At 41.3% G+C, this 20,356-nt stretch overlaps 2 protein-coding genes across 2 annotated transcripts; both read left to right on the top strand.

The window, feature by feature from the left end:
- Positions 1-2,248: 2,248 nt before the first annotated feature.
- Positions 2,249-13,340, top strand: fam169b (family with sequence similarity 169 member B; the record flags this gene model as incomplete). The annotated part of the gene is made up of 8 exons (XM_079267694.1): positions 2,249-2,383; positions 2,675-2,777; positions 2,854-2,939; positions 3,845-4,007; positions 9,489-9,671; positions 10,213-10,338; positions 11,049-11,116; positions 12,844-13,340. 8 exons carry the CDS (start codon positions 2,249-2,251, stop codon positions 13,162-13,164), a joined length of 1,185 nt encoding a protein of 394 aa, XP_079123820.1. The 3' UTR covers positions 13,165-13,340.
- Positions 13,341-14,891: 1,551 nt separating this feature from the next.
- Positions 14,892-20,226, top strand: arpin (actin related protein 2/3 complex inhibitor). Its single transcript, XM_079287148.1, is given in 7 exon segments — positions 14,892-15,029; positions 15,588-15,663; positions 15,932-16,045; positions 18,064-18,090; positions 18,094-18,253; positions 19,218-19,377; positions 19,714-20,226. Coding segments are annotated over 7 exon segments (729 nt in total). The 5' UTR covers positions 14,892-14,937; the 3' UTR covers positions 19,814-20,226.
- Positions 20,227-20,356: the final 130 nt, after the last annotated feature.

The following is a 20,356-nucleotide window of genomic DNA, read 5'->3' as shown; positions in this document are numbered from 1 at the left end:
GGCTGACAGATAAATAACACAGTCTATAGTAAACATCTGGCTAAACTTCCGGTTAATTATTTTCAGAATAAAAGAAAACTAATAAAAATGTCTAGCGTAATCTCAAACAATTATACTGAACATGCTTTATTGTAACATTTGTAAGAATTGTTTATATTACTAATACCTCTCTTCATCTTTATTTTGGTACAGTCAGGTTAAAAGTTGCATGTGACCTCACTGTTCAGCAGTGGCCAGATCTTTAACAACTACTTAAGTAAAAGTAGCAATACTGCAATGTAAAAAATACTATGCAACAAGTTTTCAACATTTTACCGAAGAAAAAGTATTGGCATCAAAATGTGCTTAAAGTGCAAACTTTAAGAGTATTAATTACACCGAATTTCGTAGTAGTATGTACTGTATATGATATCAGTATAATTAGTGATGCATTATCACTTTGTCCATCACTTAAATGTTGCAACTGGTAAAGACTTTATTTGCTTTATACACTGTTGGGTATCTTAACCTACAATAATACATCATGATTTATTTTTTAATTATATTTTTGCCTTAATAATCTGGATCTACAAAGTAACTCAATTTGTCATGTAAATGCAGTGAAGTAAAAGTACAATATTTGACCTTTGAAATGTAGTAGAGTAGAACCATAAAGTAGCATCCGTTCATCTCTTCGCTAATGCTGGCGATCTTGACGAGCTTGCAGGAGGTCGCGGTGACGCCATGACGCTCTCGTGCCAGTGGGTGGCGCTGCAGGTCAAAGAAAATAACCGTCAGGGTGGCCTCAAAGTAACATTTAGGGAAGTACAGGTGGCGCAGAAAGCGGCTCTGTCAAAGTCGGCGAATCTGCTATTCTATAACGTATTCAGTCGTAAAGTAAGTCCGTTGTTACCGTGACACCGTACTAAATTAGGCCCACAGTAACACCATCTGTTATGAAGTCGCTTTGCGAGGCCTTATGGGTATTGTTGTCCTTACATGTTGTGCTTGTTAGCATTGTTAAGTTAGCAGTTCAAAGTGCGACGCTGCGTACCAGTCATACAATTGTGAACAGTCAGACTGTCACTTCAATGCTTTCCGTGCACGTGAAGTCGCGTAAGGACGTCACATATCACTCGAACCACTTCTTTGATTTCAAATAAAGAGTTAGCTTGCTGATACAGTCAAGTGGACTGTATTGAGGTACGTTAACTTTAAACGACTTTTAACGGAGACACTAATCCATCCAACGTCCACTGTGGAAGTGTTGCCTGAAAGCTAATGTTTAGCTTGCTAATCCGCTCCACCCGCGTTGATTACTGTAATGTATCTCTACCGATCTTACCATACGGAACTAACAGCTTGGCAAATGTCTAAATGTACACGCTACTGTCATCGTTTGCACAAGCAAGGCGACTTTAAATTGACAGGATTTTTGACGTAGTATGGTGGAAAGACATTTTTTCGAGAAAACTGGACGAAATAGTCAGTTTATCCCCAATTGATAAGTAATTACATTCACGAAGCCGTTACTTGTTGATTGTTAAGCCCTTGTACATACTATCCCATAAACAGTTGTATTGTCGAGAGGCCATGTACCCCGTAGACCAGGGGTGTCAAACTCATTTTCACTCTGGGGCCACATCAGCATCACGGTCGCCCTCAAAGGGCCGGTTGTAAATGTAAGACGGTGTAAATGTAACTACGGTACTCCTAACATAGTTAGTTTCGTTTCCCGGGATATCTGTGACTTCCACAACACGTACTTCCAGTTGTGTGATTTCTCCTCCGCCATTGTTTCCTGTTGCTGGTGCAAAATGCATTCTGGGATATTTGGCTGTCCCAAGTACAGACAAGTCACCTCCGATGCATCCCGGGTAAAATGGGCAGAGCGAGCCACATCCGGGCATTAGGGCCGTGCTTGGCTCGATGTGAACTTTGAATTGGAACAGTACTTGGGCTGAGACTGATGACGTTTCAGTACAGAGAAGTACGCATGTTGAGAAACTTGTTGGAAATCCTCTTTATGGGCTGTTGCATCTCCTGTCCACCTGTTGTGATAGTTTTAATGTCGGCACACAGACAACATGCCATCTCATCACTTCGACTTTCTATCTCATAATTTCGACCATGGGGATATTTTTATTTTCACATCTAACTTTAAATTTTTGTAAAAAAAAAAAAAAAAAAAATTTTTTTTTTTTTTTTGCTGGCGGATTCGTGGGCCACATAAAATGACGTGGCGGGCCGGGTCCGGCCCGCGGGCCGTATGTTTGACACCCCTGCCGTAGACCTTCCAGCCGTGGTCGATACTGACCTGACATCAGCATCTGAGGAGTACCTCTCCTCTTTGGAGTCAAGGCCTGATGATAACGAGTGGTTTCAATTATCACAGACTTCAAAGGTACCATAACATTTATAATAACCTTTTCCATAATGACCATGATGGTGTTTTTTTTTATATTACTATTTCCAATTAAGTAAAGTAAATCTCTACAATATTAATATCTTGATTACTTCTCAATTGAATTACTGATAACACTTGGGAGCATGGTCGAGGTGGACATTCTTGACACTGGTTAATATTTTGGTTCCTGAAAGGTTTCCTCTGTAGTACAGCCATTCAGTTTGACATTAGGATGTTTTGGGAAAAGAGTACAGAGCTTATGTTGAAGTTGTCTTCCTGTCAGCTCAGGTAGCGATAACAGCAAACCATGTGAGGCGGTTGCAGCTGTTTGAGGACGACCAACCCGACTGCCCACTGCTGGCTCTTCACCTTCCTGATGATCCAACACAAGGTTAGGGACTGAACTCAGTGTCCTTATCAGACACCCATGAAGACAAAAGACTAATGCTCTCTGCTCTACTTTCCAGTGGTGGCTTTATACCTGCATGAGAAGTGGTGGCACGTGGACGACGTCTTACGCACTTCAAGCAACTCCAGAATTGGTTTGATTTCGGTAACTGATGTCAGCATTTAAAGTTACAGTTAGTGCAATGTGTGTCTTTGGAAGGGCACTGAAGGGCACTGACTGAGTGGCAATTGTACGGAAGCCGAGAGCGGCCGAGTTTTCAGTCATTTCTTTCTACTCCGGTATCCTCAAGATTCTCAATCCATCAATTTGGGATAACAAAGATGTTTTCTCACAATAATAAGTTAATTAACGAGGCAATTATCTTGTTCTTTTGAGAAAACAAATACTGTTATCCTGATTTAAAGGGATATTTTTAATTTTACGGCATTCAGTCATGCTTATTTGAGTATAATAGTGGAATATACGGCCTGTTCCTGCCGACTTTCTTGGCTCCAGAATTTCGTATGAGAAGTTCAGAGTAGCTGATTTACATGTTTATTTATGAGACATTACTTGTTTTCTTAAAAACTTCTTCATAACATTATAATTTACTCCTGAACTTGAGATGACGATTTTAAAAATATTGTGCGATTGGGATTCTTTTCTATTCATTAAACTACAGGCCTGTATTTGTGGTCTACAAGGTATGAGTTTACAATTTATACACAAATGTTTTACAACACTGGAGTCAGATAAAAGAATGGTGAGTGATGGTTTATAAAGTTTATGTTGGACTAAAGACACACAGTTATGAGGCTGATGGCACTGCACTGTAGCGGCTTGAGCTAATGCTAGCTTCGCAGAGTGACAGTTACTTTTTTTGTTGTTTTTAAAGTTGTTTAGGCTATGAAACCATGCTATGGCTTCAATTTCCATTTGCTGCTGCTTGTTAAGACATCGTTATATATTACATATAAATCCCAGTTAACATCTTAGCTCTTCTCGATTTTAAAGTTGCGATTTTGCCGTGCTGGTTGTTCTCATCGGTTCGGTGTCCATGTTTGGCCCAGGTGCAGTCGCTTACGGAGAGGGTGATTGTGTTCCTGCTCAGTCAGGTGGTGGAGAGGTCCTCCCAGGAGAAGGTGTTGTTCTCCCTGCACCCCCGCACCGAGAGCTGCAAACTGCTGTGGAGAGACGGCCAGGCGGTCGGCTTCTACACCATCAAACACAAAGGTAGGGTGGAGAGTGAGAGGGTGGAGGAGGTTGCTCCTTCCTGCTCCTCTGTCACAGATGTATTTTTACATGTCAATTTCTAGCATTAAAATAAATTCCCAGGCAGCAACTTCCTGGTCTGAAAAGTGAAGCTAATGCAGAAGTGCCTTAAACTTGTATTCTTTCTACTGGCCATCAGGGGGCGACTCCTCTGGTTGTATATGAGGAAATGATTCTACTTTTCACTTGATTTATTACCTCAGTAAACATTGTAAACATGAGTTTATGGTCTCAATCTCTAGTTTCAAGTCTTCTTTAATACAGCATGATGTTAATTTTGTAAATTATGGTCCATTTAGAGCAGGCATGGGCAAGCTACGGCCCGCGGGCCGTATCCGGCCCGTTGGGCGTTTTAATCCGGCCCGTCAAATATTGGTACAGAATTGTCAATACTATAAGGGCTGGGCAGTATACCGAGTTTTTTTCCCGTATGATATGCATTCTTCACACACCATCATACCGGTGCATAGCCGAAACAATTGCCGTCTGCTTTCAACAGGCAGCTAAATGTATTTTTTGCTGCTATTTCTCTGCAGTCAGAGCTAGTTGTCTTATATGTATTGAGAGATAACTCTATTTATGGTCATAACTTTATACCACAAACAATTAACAACCCACAACTAACACTCTTTAACAGAGAAAAACACCACAGCACACAACAGTCTGTGACACATAAACAATTTGTAACACGAATAATTGTACATTTATAAAATTTCACCGCAGAACTGCATGCTGGGTACAGCTCGCTCGCGAGCCTGCTTGCTAGCACAACAGTCTGCTAACAGCTGGGAGAGGCTCCGTCGCTCCAGTAACGTTACATTAAAGAACAGAACAGAGCGATGCAGGATGAACAAAGACAGACCGGAGATGCACCGATAGAGTTTGACACATATGCAACGCTGATTACCGTAATATGCGTGGTATTTGTTTTAAATGTACGTTGGTGCAAAGAGGGTGATAACAAGCTGTACAGGGAGGGGCTTAGGACCCAGGGGAATGTAGGTGAAGGAAACGGGAAGAGACGGAAGACACGCCACGCCAACATCTGTTCACCGCTCGTCACGATCCTGCAGACCAGTGATTCTCAACTGGTGGTTCGTCGCGGACCCGTTTTCAGTGGCCTTTGCTTTATGCAGCGGAGTTATTCACGCTCCTTTCTAGCATTTACGGCACTTTGTTCAGCTGTGCAGGAAAAACACCGACCAATGCGTTGTAAATCACGTCACGTGATGCAGTTTAACCAATAAAATAATGGTATTCTGATACGTTTCCAGTGAGATGTACCCACACCGTGACACAAGGGGGAGAGACAAGGAAAGACTACACAGAGCAGAGCTCTGACAATGTTAGATGTGACAGTTAAATATCTGTATGATCCCTTCAAAGAATCAAGCTGCTAAAAAGACCACAGTCATTAACCTTTACACGAGAAACTCCGTGTCAAAAATGACTGCTTAATAAGTAAGTGCATGATAAAATGTGCATTTATGCAACAAAAAAATACAGTGTAAGATCCCATTTAACTGATGAACACCTCAGATCTGTTCTGAGAATTGTCACACCCAAACTGACACCAGACGTTGACGCACTGGTTAAAAAGGGAGACCAACAGCACTGTTCCCACTGGAATTAAATGCAAGTTACTTTTTAGGTCATGGCTTTTACTTGTAATTTATATTAGTTCACACAAACACTCCATTCATCTGCTCCTGGCCCGGCCCGGCTGTCAAATTTTAAAACTCAATGTGGCCCCCGAGCCAAAAAGTTTGCCCACCCCTGATTTAGAGTCAAATAAAATATAGGCACCTGAAATCGGATGTTTGCACGGCAAGTCTCAGAGCTTAACAAGCATCCACAGAGAACCTGCATCAATTACCACAGTGCCATTAGCAAGAAAGATAAACAAAAATGATACTTTTTAAGAAATGTAATGACGTTAAATTCCAAAAATCTAATTGAAAACATTTTAGGGATCCACGCAGTGACGGCTGGTAAATAGAGGGCCATGGGGCCACACAAAAAAAAAAAAAAAAAAATTCTAAGAATCATAAATTATACAAATTGTCAATATTTGTGTTTTTGAACTGTGGAATGTACCCAGTAATGTGTGTAAAATATGATATCGGCGCAAAATATATGCTTTTCCTGCTCGTCCTCTCCGCCTGTGTGCACGACACGTCTCAGAACGCGCAGCTAAAGGGGCCAAATCGTTTTGGCCCAAAAGAGGCGGGTCTATGAAGCAGTTTAGCCAATTGCTGATTCAAGATATAAATGAGTGACATACAGTTTAGCCAATCAGTGCCCTCAAATAGATTCAGCGTGGGGCCAGAACGATTTGGCCCCCCTAGCTGCGCGTTCTCGTCAGGAGAAGTCTCTACAGGCGAGCGGGCGCTACTCCTCCAAGACCCGTTTGAGAGGAGAACTTTGGCGGAGATCCTGCAGCCAAAGAGCTGATACAGATCAGTCTGACCTCACAATCAGACAGCAGACTAGCAGGAAAGGGAAGCAGTACATGCGAAGCTTCTGTACTAGCTGTACACCAGACAGGTTTGGCTAACTGGATGACGTCATGCGAATTATTTATTTAGCTTTTTAAAACAACGGGGACGGATCCAGCACGGACAGTTACGGGAGTGAGGGATGAGGAGGTAAGGAAACATGAGAACACCAGGACACACATGAGAACTCTGTCAAGCTACATATTCGGCAAAGTGAACATCTTTTCTTCTACATAGTTGTCCTCAGTCTCATCTGCTTAACTTGGTCATGGATACATCAACATGTAATAGTAAATTAACAGTGAAAACTCATCATAGCTTAATTGTTGGAATGCTGTTAAGCATTCCAACAACTCTTAAACTTCTTCAACTTTCAAATCCTTCAACTTCCTCATACTTTCAGCTGCAGACACCATTTCAACTTTAAAATGTTGCCGCGTAATTCAGCTTTCCGATATCTTTTAAACTTTTTGAACTGCAGCAATTTAACTTTTATGATTTTTAAGCCCTTTTCTGACTTTATAATGTGTGTGTATTGCACAGCTTAGAGTCCGTGATGTCACCGCTAGAGTGAAGAGCAGCTTGAGATTCTTGTGAAAAAAACATTTGTGTTTTGCCACTGTGTCCACAATCTTCACTCTTCATGCATAATTTCTGGATGTAGAAGTAGTTAATATTGTCCTTGTCGTAGAAAAATTACTGTGGAATCCCACAGATTTCCACATTTGACACAGAAGCCGTTAATTGAGAGGAAAACCAACTTTCTGCTCCATAGAGACCAATGTTAAATTTTGCTTCAAAAACATCTTCCACAGAACACGGTACCCCATTTCTATATCTTTCCCCCCTCCTCCACACACACACACACGCCATTTTTAAATAAAAGCCCCACAGAATGAATCCTAACTGAAATGCTTGTGATGAGCCTGTCATTTAATAACCGGTTTGTGTTTATCTAACATTATGATTCTATCTCCTCTCCCCTTCTCCCCCACACCCCACACCCCATTTCAAAATAAAAGCCCCAGAGAGTGAATTCTAACTGAACTGCTTGTGATGAAGCTTGTCATTTAATAACCTCTGTTTATGTGTGTCAAACATTATGATTATGTCTCCTCTCCCCCTCCCTCCCCCACCCAGCCCCACCCTTTCAAAATAAAAGCCCCATGGATTAACTGTATTTAAACAAGCTCAAAATTTGGCTTTTTTTGTTAAAAAAATGAATGCTCTAACTACTACTGCAAATAATATAGTATTACTACTACTGCTACTACTACTTCTACTATAACTTTTGCTGTTGCTACTATTACTACTACTGCTACTGCTATTACTGCTACCATCAATGTTACTACTACCACTACTGCTATTACTACCACTACTATCACTTATGCGACAACTGCTACTACTACTGCTATTCATGCTACTACAAGTAGTAATACTACTACAGCTATTAGTAAGACTGCTACTAGTACTACTACTACTGCTACATCTTCTACTGCCATTACTATTACTATTACTACCACTACTACTACTGTGATATTAAATACTACGACCAATACTACAGCTATTACTATGACTACTGATACTAATACTTCTACTACGAATAATACTTCTACTACAACTTCTACTACTACTACAAATATCACTAATACTACTACTAGTAGTTATTCTAATGCTACTAATAATACTTCTACTACAACTTCTACTACTACTACAAATATCACTACTACTACTAGTAGTAGTTATTCTAATGCTACGAATACTTCTACTAATAATACTTCTACTCCAACTTATACTACTACAAATATCACCACTGATGAATTTCTTTAAGCTATTTCTTCCGTCCCACCTCTTCTTCTCCTTCATTCTTTAAGCTACAGAAACCATTCAACGATCAAAATGTTCAGCTCTTTCACCAGAGGGGTGCTATGACTTTTCATATTTCTAACCTTTAAACTTTTTGAATGATTAAGCTTTTTATTTTCAATGGGATCTTTTTGCAATTAATTTCAGTTTTCAGCATTCCAATGCATTTTCTGCAGGAAATGCTTTTTCTAGTTACACTTCATGTTTACTTCTCCTGATCTTTACCTCCTATAACAAGGTCCATAGGGGCATCTCAATAAATGAACATGTTATATTATATTATATAAGTGTTATTTACTGATTTTTTTCGTGTTGGAATAAATGTTAAATATTTAACTGCCAAGTAATAATGCGTGTTTGATACTTAAATTCTTTTGCATTAAATTATACTGGGATGTTTGCTGAATTTGATAGGATGGCCCTACCTAGAACATGTTCCACCAGCCGCCACTGGATCCGCGGTAACCCTGTTAAAACAGAGTAGGCTTGTAGCCTATCGCAGGTTGGTTAAGACTTCTATTAAGCACAAATCAACTGAATGGAAATGGATGCATCCACTAACCTAACCATAATAGTCAGCATGCTACTGATTAGCATTAGTGATTAGCATATGCTAATTTAAAGGACTATCATAAACAGTAAGTTAAAATCAGTTCGGTTATATGTATAAGTATCATAGATCAAGCCCAGATGTTTATGTGGTGCTTTTTATTCTCAGCCCTCTCGTGTCTCTGGTGGTTGCACTAAAACCAAGATGGTGATGGCCAAAATGCCAAACTCAAGGCTTCAAAACCAATGGTTGAGGACACGGTGACTACGTTCACTTATTAGATACAGTCTCTGATTCCTCCTTACTTACAGGAATGGTGCACTCCGTCTCTAAAAAAAGACAACAACTATATAAAGAGGTCATTATTACTTTTTAAATGTAAGTAAATTACATTTATAATTGTAGAAAAAAACATGCAGATCATAAAATTATTAAACTCTTTTGTTGGATTGTGCTCTATTCTACAGTTGTATGTGTTATTTACTGTGATGATGTGCATTAGTTAAAACTGTAACTTACGTATTTCAGGCAGTCTGTGTGATGGCTGGAGCGGTCGCTGCTACCTGTTGCCTGCTCTGGACACGGTGCTGGTGAGGAGGAGCTGGAGGAGGAGAGGCCTCGGTCTTCAGATGCTGGCAGATTTCTGCTCTTCGTTCTCCGCCAAGCAGTTTCTTGGAGTCAGCTCTCCATTATCACCCAGCATGGTGGCAGGTCAGCCAAGGTTCTCTTTTATCCCCCGCAAAGCCCATTTATTCGTTAATTTACATTCTCGTTCTCTTCCTTCCTTTCTTCACTTTGTATTATCTAGATGAGACTTTCGTCATATTTGGCAGATGAATGTATATTTCCTGTAATTTCTTTTTGTCGTGATCCTGGCTGCATTGACGCCGTATGGTAATAATTAACAAAATTACTTGAAAATGTTCACATCCCCATGCACTCCGAGATGATTTATTCATGTTCCATGGCAGATCAAACACCCAAAAATCACAACACTATAAAGATCAAGTAGTTTTGTTCCGCTGTGGCATTTTAATGTCAATCCCCTAACTATTTCCCAATTAACTATTACAATGCCACAGAGATCCTCTGATAGTAATGACTATCTGAAAGCTGAGCGTAACAGTGTTTGATTTTTAAGAAGGCAGTGTGTGAATGCAGCACAGACACTCGTTCAACCTCTTCTTTCGTTCTCTTAAATTAACTAATGCTACAGCAACCAGTTAACAGGTTGTGTCTCCTGTGTGTTCAGTGTGCAGGAGCTTTCTGCAGCAGCACGAGGAACATCTGGAGCATCTGTATGAGGTGGAGGCTCCAGGGGGCTGGACTCAACGACGGAACATCTGGCTCAGCATCCAGCTAGGTCGCTGCTCCCTCGGTGCAGATTATATTTATTGAATTTTTAAAATTTAATTGAGATGCCTTTAAGAGTTTCACAGATTAGATGTCATACTGAAAAGCATAGTTTCACAAAGATTCCAATTTTTTTTTGAGCTTGTCTACATTTAAAGGATGAATGAAATCCAGAGTCTGCCTCCTCACGGCTCTCACCACAGTTGGATTGACAGTCAGAGTGTGGGCCGACAGTGCCTGCAAGCAAGTATGGATGTGGCTACTGGCTATCAGTGCTAGCTGCGCCATTGGGCTAGCCGCGCCAATGTGCTTGCTGCGCTAATATCTAACAGTGCTATAAACAGCAGCTGTGCTGACGAAGCTAAAGTGTGAATGGGGGATAGCTCAGACTCAACGAGGTAATCTGGCATCCGACCACTGTGGGTCAGGATGTCGTTATCAGTGGTGTTAACAGTGTTGACACAAAGGAAGGGAGGGGAAAAGACTGGGAGGTCCAAAGGTTGGAGAGACTCGCGTGCACAAAAAGTACGCACGGTCACCCAGGCAACCAAAACAAAGCACAGAGAAGCTCAGATTAGGAAGTGACTTCATTCTCTGCTCAGGTAGACATTACCCCACTATACCATTACATGGCTAATAACTGTTTGCTGCTATATTAATGCTCTGACTATCGTATAGAGCTTCTTTCAGTACCCCTGCCTCTTGTGTGACCTCATTTGACTCCTGTCTTTCTAGGTATTAATGAGGAGAGTACTCTAACATCAGGAGAAACGCAGAGGTATGAAGATGACTCCTCTCAGAAGGTGATTTGGGTCATGTTGAAAGAATCCCTCCAAATCTTTCCCATCAGCCTCAGCTGTATTTTGTGGTTCATGCTAATTAACAAATGCAAGGTAAACATTGTACTTGCTTAGCATCAGCAACAAAAATTAGATATCAGACATTAGAAAATTTGACAAAAATATCGCAATGGATCAGATCCGAATTGCTGTAACGGCCGGTAATCTTTATAAAGAAGCTGAAGAGGAAGCTGCACAACTGAGCTACTCAGCTGTAGTCTGTCGTGCTGTTGAACTTTACTGTATTATACTGAGAGGTGTTTCTAATATTTATTCATATTGGATGCAAGAAATACCTAAAAACCCTAAAATTGTAACCTTACTGAGTTAAACATTTATTGCAGGGCTGATGTATTACATTACACTGCATTAGCTTTATCAAAGGTCAAATAAAGGTTTAACAACAAAACTATATAATATTTATATGGATTAGCCTACTTTCACTTACACACCTACCGTTTGTCTTCTTGGTACTCAAACATCAAAAGGTTGAGAATCAGTGTGATAGTCCTTGTACAGTTAAATGCACAAACATCACCATACAGTCAATTTAAGAAGTACTTGTACCACATCTGTGTCACGTACATCAGTTGTCATTGAGCAGGACAGACCTCAACACAAAGAGGACATTTCATGTCTATGATACAGTGATCATGGAGGCCACAGTAACTTTTTGACTCTGGTAAGAGAGGTGAGCTCTTACACTGCCTGACAAACAATAAAATAAAAGGAAACCTTCTCAAGCATAAGCAAGCACCTGACCAGACAACATGTGTTTCTGGTAGACTTCAACAATTCATATCAGACAATTCCTATTTTGCAATAATTCATTATTACTACAATTCAAAGTCCCTTTCAAAGATATGTGCAGATCAAGGACTGTGCCATGTTCTTTTCTGAAGCTGACTTGATACCAGGATTCAGAAACAGCATCAACATGCTGGTCCAAATGGATGGAGCCATGAACTTGAGGTGCCGGTCTACTGGCTTGCCTGTGGAGTCTCCTACAGGGTCACTGCAGACATCTTTGTCATGCCACTTAAGTTATGCACCTTAACTTTCCACTTAGCCAAACTAATTTAACTTTACCAGTGAACAAACAATCGACTCTGAGACCAAAGATTGTTCGTTAGATACACCCAAGCCAAATTATATCTCATGTTTAACCGCTACATAGTCGTCAATACCAGCGGAAAGTTTCAAAAAGACTTGCCTAGATAAGGCTGTTCTTGGCGAGTACTGTGAGCGCTGACCCCCGGTGCTTATTGCCGCTAGCGACACCTCACATCTACCAAATCGTCAGAGCAAATTTTTAAGCAGACTGAATCTTTTCAAACCGACCACAGATTTGCACTTTAGTGCAAAGACTTGAGTCTTAGAGTGAAATTGAAACATCAATGATACAATCAAATCTTGAGAGCTTAAGTGTTTAGATAAACCAAAACACAGTAGTCCTGTAGTAAATACCAGTTTACAATAATGCTCAGTTTGTATTGAATCTGTTAGAGGCTTCCTTTTAGAGTGAGAATGTTTGAGAATATACATGGTAACAAACACGAAACATTATGAGCTTCAACAAAGTGGAACTTTTTTTAAATTTTTTTATTGTGTTCTTACATTAGTTAGTTCACCTTGTGTTGCTGACTTTTATGCATCCTGGGATCTTAAGAGTCTCCTTTTTTTCAATGCAGACCTACAATTGCAGAGTGGACCAGACCTCATTGACCCGCTGTAATGTGAACACCTACCCGGCAATAGGCTCTTCAGTACAACAAATGAAAGCTTGTGATCCAAGCCGAGGAGGGAGCTCCCCGAGCAGCAAGATCTCTGGAACAGGATGTAGTCCTGCAGCCTACGCCAATGATCTAGACTCTGGACCTCCCACCAGACCACCACCGTCCCTAAACACAGAACGCACCCTGAAATCCAACCCTTCTCCATCTGCAGACTCTCACGGAGAGAAGCCAGAGGAGGGAACACAAAGCAGTGCCAAACGAGTCAGGAGGACATGAGGTTATGCGGACACAGGCAACTTGTGCAACAGCAGAAACTGTTTTTACAGATAAAGTGGATGATCTATCCTCCTAAACTTAGATGACCTCTATTTATGTAATAACGTTTACAGACCTTTTATAGACTGATGTATGGATAAATTGATTGTACAGCACAATGTGAGTTCTATCCCAAAGCATGCAATAAACAATTTTAGTACAATAATACAAATTGTCTTTCACTTTTTGGTGGCATCTTTCCAAGTCTTGGCAAGAGTATTTGCACACGGCACAACAGCAGCCCGTACATAGTGTTAAGGGGCGTTACCTATGATAATAATTAACAATCAGCCACACGCCTCAAATTTATCATTTAGTACACCAGGAACAGATTTGGGTCGTTAAGAACGTTTGGTGTGTCTTTAATCAGTAGTGCCGAGATCAAAAAGGGGCCAATAGCATGCTACTGTGTTCAGCGGCATACACCGATGCCTGGAGTGGTATGCCACTGTGTTCAGCGGCATATACCCCTGAAGTGGTATATCCAAACTCAACACTAGGGTCTCATTGGACGAGGGCCATATGCACCTGTGTTACGGCCCTGTCGTCACGAAGGCTATAAAAATCAGCACTACCTCGATCTCGGAGCCATCCCACGCAATTTGATTCGCATGAATAGACTCCACGTTTCAAGTTAAACATAAATTATATAACTCATCAAACCCGACACTCGGGAATGCCTCACGTGACTTGAGTGAAATGATGATAAATGATGTAAAAAGTGTTTTGTCTCTCCAATTCTCTCCTACTTTAATTGTATATAATAAAAATCATTGAGGGAAATATCAGATCATGAAAAGACAAATCTTTCTAATAAATGAAGAAAGTTGTTTGTGGTCCTTTTGTTGTTCAGACCTACAATGAACATATATTTAAACGAGATGGTGCCATCAATATGGCGGAGCAGAACAATTTCCGGTTCAAGCGAGGATCGAGGAGCGAGGAGATGACAAATAAGATACTTGGGATGTACCCAGGTGCGGACTGCAGACTGTACACGCCCTCGTCTGACATCACACACACCTGATCACTCCGCTCTGCCTGTCAATAAGATAGTACCATTACATTACAGCATCGGTAGATGTTGCTGAACACAGTGGCATACCACTCCAGGCATCGGTATATGGCTGCTGAACAACAGTTCAGCCATTCTTTGATCTCGGCCTCACTCTCTTTAATTGACGTGGCATTTTTATTTCTAACAGAAAATGAAGAGCAAATATTCCAGGCATTTAAGAGAATGTTGTTGCATGATTCCCATTCTTGCTACTCATGATATGGAAGTCCGTTTCTGACAGTATAAAAAAGATAAATGTTAAATAGAACCTGCAGGTTCTATTTAACAGTTATCTTTTAGCATTTATGACATCTCCCATTATGACTGTTAACTTTGTTGCACCATTAGCCAGAATAATTAAAAACACCTGTGACCATTTTGACTTCCTATCAATGTAATAATCAATGTTTAGACAGAAATAACACATTTCTGTCTAAAAGGATATCCATACATTGACAGTGCATGTCAACAACTACCATTGTTTAAGACCTCGGTTTTCACCGCGCGCAACATACTTTTCCCTCATCTCTTTGACACGGCTATCATCCGTCGGCACGTGCCGTGTAGAAAACCGAGCGCACCTCTCTCACGCAACTACGCGGAGGAACAGGGAATCAGGAAACAGAAAACAATCTCTAGGGAAGTAGGGATACAAGTTCGAGTACAGTTTATGAAAGATGAGCCGAATTTATCACAACACGTCTTTACAGAACAAACCGGTACATAATGAGACATTTGAGCGCGCGTGGTCCCTCTCTACGTATGATAGGTAGGGGCGTATTTGTTCATTTAACGTGACAGGCAACGAGTACAAACGTTCAGATGAGTTCTAGCTAACTTACAGTATCTTCTTATGATACATTTGTTTCCTTGTTATGTAGAGAAACAACACCAAACTCCATTTACTTCCCTCGAGATTTAGAGCAGGTGGGCTAATTTGCACAGCTCACACACATGGATCAGTAATAAGTAATTGTTATATTCGGCATCAATGTATATTGCCGACTGTACTATATTCGGCATCAAATGAATCCCCAGTCAGCACTTAATCTCAGTAAAGTTGCAAATGGTGTTTAGTTCACGGAAGTTCACACTATGTGAGCAACCCCTTTATAGCTTAAAAGTTGAACATGTATTCAAATGAAGTCATTCAATATAAAGAATTGAGCTTGATGTTTTTCAATTAGCCATATTTGGCCGGTTTTTTTAATGGAGTTTTGTTGGTAGCTCTCCATATTTACATAGGCTACCTCTACTATACGCAACAGAATGCACAGTTAAAAGTGGAAGTAGAGATTTTAATATTTGATATTTTTCTTCCACACAGTGGCCAGGGGGTTCTTCTAGAAGGGAAGCTGCTGGATGTTTCCAGACATGCGATCAGTGATGACAGCAATCAAAAGGTACTGAAATGGCAAAATCCAGCCTGGTCTTAGTGTCCCCTAAACTGACTTTTATTGGAAAGTATAAACATGTCTTTCACCATCTGCCACGTTGACAGAAATGGAAAGCTTTAGCTCCGATGATGCTTTAAAAGAAACAACCTCCCTTACTTTGTTGTTTCAGCAAGAACTTTTGCCCAAATCCTAATCGGCTTTAGCATTTAGGACAGACTAAACATAAACGCAGACAGACCAAGCACAACCCGGGCTGTGTCTCTGTCATCGACAGGGCCGTTTCTATGTGCTGATCAAACCCAGCCGCATCCACCAGAGGACGTTCAATGAGATTGAGCCCAACTTCAGCGACACCAAAAAGGTCAACACCGGCTTCCTCATGTCCTCCTAGTACATAACAACATTTTGAGTTTATGTTTGCATATTTCCTTTCCTCTCAAACTTCATTCTGTTTTGTCTTCCATGTCCATGAATGCAGTTTAGGATTCATTTTGAATCTGTCTGCCAACTCTGTCAAAATGGCAGAGCGAGCCATCAGAAGGCCTGTGGTCAGGTCACAGTCTCTCCTTTGGAAGTGTGTGTTTGAGTCCCACTTCCAGTCTTTGAAACGCAGCTGCATCCTTGAATCGAACAAGCAACAGCACATAGTCACCTTTGTGTTGAACAATGAGGGTATTTAATTTGATGTTGTGTAGAAGCCAAAGTATGGTTTTTAAGATTTAAGTGTGTTGTACGATATAAAATAGGTCAGTAAATACCCCTCTGGTGAATCTACAAGCTTTTACGGGTCTTAAAAAAGGCGGTTGGTAACAAGTGTAAATGGGACTACCGTAGTCCTCTTTCAGCTTCGTGGTGGTGACGTGAAGCCTAGCATTAGCTTTTTACTTCTGCTGATTTCATTCACGCTTCCAAATTATGAAAGTGGTGTTTATCGAGATTAACAAAACGTGTAAGTATCATAAACATTAGTGTGGTGGCCATTTGTCCGAAAAATCAAAAACGAATCCACAAAGGGCCACTGACGCACCATGGGTTTGTGGTTTACGCAGGCAAAAGAGTTCATTGTCCATCCATGATTCTGTGTGTCTCATGATTAATTTAACCAAACAAAACAAGCAAGCAAACGAAAGAACAAAGAAAATCCTGTCGCTGCCTCTCCTGCTGTGGTAAAAAAAACACCACCCCGGTGCATGCTGTTCCTATACTAGACTGTGGCTCAGTGGTAGAGCAGAGTAATGAAAGAATAACATCGGAACAACATCATTAAAGAATAACTAAATACTATCATCAAATGAGTTGCTCCTACAGTTAGTTTACCACAGAGCTAACTTCCTGGTTGGATTAGACCAGGGATTCCCAAAGTGGAACCGGCGGCGGGTTGGACGCGATTTTGCAGTGCGTCAAAAAATCAAGCAAAATCGCGTTCAACGCGCCGCCGGTCGTGTTCACACCAAACGCCGCAAAATCTCGTAGCGCCGGAGAGGGGGCGTGGTTTATCGTCCTGGAAGCCGTTCACCTGGCCGCCATTTCTTTCCGCTGTCAGCCATGAAAGGAATAAGGACAATTGCTGCTTTGTACGTGTTGTGGAAGTCCCTCAAACATCGGAATGCCAAACGCCGTCATGTCTGGTTCATAACAGCTGTAGGAACACTAAATAAACTGATTTGGCTGTGATTCAACGGCAATAAACCGACAAAAAGGGACTCCGAAATAACTACATAATGATGCCGATTTGTAGGCTACTTGTCTTCTCAATGGAGCTCTGATGGATCGGTGCTAGGCTATGCTAACATCGTAGCAGCTCCACCAGCACTCAATAACGTCACGTAGACGTAAATACGGCAGCGTCTATTCATTGTTTGTACCGTATGGTTTACACACACACATGTATACACATAGTTTGGTCCGGTCTCTATTGATATGAGGTATCGTAGAGCTCTGGGTGAACACAGACGGCTACAGGATTTATTTCCTGATTCAACAACGGCAGGAAGCCAGTGATGACAGGGGGAGCAACTCAACGCTGATAGGCTATCGCGCCACAGCGTCACGCGATTATGTCGCTGAAGTTGAAAAATTTCAACTCGCGCGTTGGCGATTTTGCGGCGTCCAACGCGTCCACCGCGTCCACCGCACTGCAATAACGCGTCCAACGCGCCGCGCCATCGCAAAATCGCGGCGCGCCAGTCTCATCGCGTCTGTGCATAGACTTTGTATGTAATCTCGACGCGCGTCAAAAAATCAACGCGACCGGTGTGAACGCAGCATAACCCCATCATTTGATTTGTTCCATCATGTGTTTTTCTGATTGCTCGTGTTTTCTTAAGTTGCTGAGCTATCAGAGCCACTGTGAGTCTTAAATTCCTCTAACCTCATTGGCTTTGATGCACTTGTTCTGTCTGTACAGAGGTGGAAGCTAAAGGGGAGTCTGTCTGAGGAGCAGCTGTCGCTGATGGTGAGCTGCTGAAGATTACCGACAAGCACCGACCCAGCGGGACCTGGGCCTTCTGGTACCCTGAGTCCCAGATGGACCAAACGGAGCTGGAGACGGGGCAGGATGTACGGCTGAAGACCAGAGAAAACGGTCCTTTCATATGTGAGTCTGTGTTAACATGCTATTTCTACTGCTTAGCTACTCCCACATATTTAACACTGAAAACAGAAAACAGTGCAGAGTGTTTGAGCCATGCTTAAGCTTCAGGCTACTCAGAGCCAGTAGTCTTAAGTGGATCTTTGTTCGGGGATGCAACAGTAAAAGATTTGATCAGAGATCTTTAATTAGTTTTCATTAGATGGGCCTGTTTTTCAAAGCCAGAGGGTCCTTTTATGTTTTCATGACCCTCACGTTGAGCAAGCTTGTCCCTATGTTGACCTCCATGGCAGTGAATGAAATGAAATTCGAAATCCGGTCCTTCACAGTTTCACAAGTGGCCTCTAAGGGTGAGTGAACAGTGTGTCACTGGAGTCATCCAGCCCTTTGATATTCAATAGTCCGTTTTCAGACGAGTGGAGTGCTTTGGTCTTCTAGATTTTCACATTTTTGGCCAAGAGTCATTGCGACATGATCGGCATTTTGATGCTTTACAATCTTGAGGAGATCAAGAAAAGTTAGTTCATTCTAGAAGTTCATCATATATATATATATACAGGTATATATGATATCTCAATATCCTGTTAAATATGTGGAAAACGGATCTGCTATATTCAGTCAGGCATTAACCCTGCTCATCCACCAACCACCTCAATCTGAACCTAAAAAACGTTAAAGTTTGTACATAGAAATATGGCAAATACATGCAAAACAACACAAAGCCATAATCTATTTTTGGGTACTTTTTTGTATTCAGTACCGTATACAATGTTTATAGTTAATTAGTTACCACATCCAAAACCCACCAGTATATGGAGGATGACTTTAATCAATCAATAAATAAATTGATACACTTACATTTTGAAATAAACACAGAAAAAAAGAAATATAGGTTGTATGTATTAAATACAATAAAACATGCTTTTTTTCTGAAGCACTGAAATAAACCGACTTAATTCTGTGCTTCCAGTCTCCTTAGCCAAAGTGGACGGCGGCACGGTGACCAAGTGTAACTTTGCTGGAGATGAAAAGGCCGGAGTGTCGTGGACGGACAAGGTTCTGGCCAACAAAGCAGACGCAGTCAGCACTCAGAGGCCCGGAGGGGAAGGAGAGGGAGCAGGAGAAGATGAGTGGGTGAGGACCCATGCTTATCTACAGGGGGCTAAATGAAACCTACCTCACTCAATACACCTGATTGGGAACTTGAAAATACATTTACTCCTGTGGACCCTGTGGTAAATGAAACCTACCTCACTCAATACACCTGATTGGGAACTTGAAAATACATTTACTCCTGTGGACCCTGTGGTAAAGGGAACGCTACCTCTTTGACACTTGAATGGATGAAACAATGATTTGACCAAACAGAAAGCTGGCAGCAGAGTCCCTCTGTTTCTGCATGTGTTGTTCCCAGTGTACACAAAGCAGACCATGTCTTTGACCCACACTTTGTTTCTCTCTCTCAGGATGACTGAGAGAAGCGGCTCTCTACCCATCAGCCTCTTGGCCCCGATCCAGTCTCCTAGTCTGACTGCTTCAGCTAGGATCCATTACCCCTGTCTTTAGATTGGACCCGACATTTCGACCGGGGTTCCTAATCTCTTCCATATGTGTGGCCTCTGGGCTGGAAACCTGGCGTCACTGGACTCCCCCAGCTCGTCACTAAGTTTGGAACTTCACCCTTGTGTACTTTGGATTCTTTTCTTGGTTGATTCCTCTACTCTTACCCGTTTGTGTCCAAGTTAAATCCAGAGTGCATACATGGGATTTTCTGCTCATCTTGCTATTAATTAGCTTATATACTGGTTTAGTTGTGTTACAACTGAACAGTGGTGAAAAGTGACTATGTATATTTTCTTAAGTATAATTTTAAGGTACTTCACTTGAGTATTTCCATTTTCTGCTACTTTATACTTCTACTCCACTAAATACTGTATCAGAGATTAAAAAAAACAATCCAGTGGAGAGTTATGTTTTCACACACACACACACACACAGAAATGTATTTGTAATTAGATCCAAACATAGGTATTGTATTACCTAGTATTGTCATGATCATGAAGTCAGTAAATAGGACCTGTATTATTGTTGTACTGGATTAAAAGACTC

Source organism: Melanostigma gelatinosum (genome assembly GCF_949748355.1).
Source record: "Melanostigma gelatinosum genome assembly, chromosome: 1".
NCBI lineage: Eukaryota > Metazoa > Chordata > Actinopteri > Perciformes > Zoarcidae > Melanostigma > Melanostigma gelatinosum.
The sequence above is the reverse complement of the archived record's forward strand: the minus strand, read 5'-3'. Positions and strand labels throughout refer to the sequence as shown.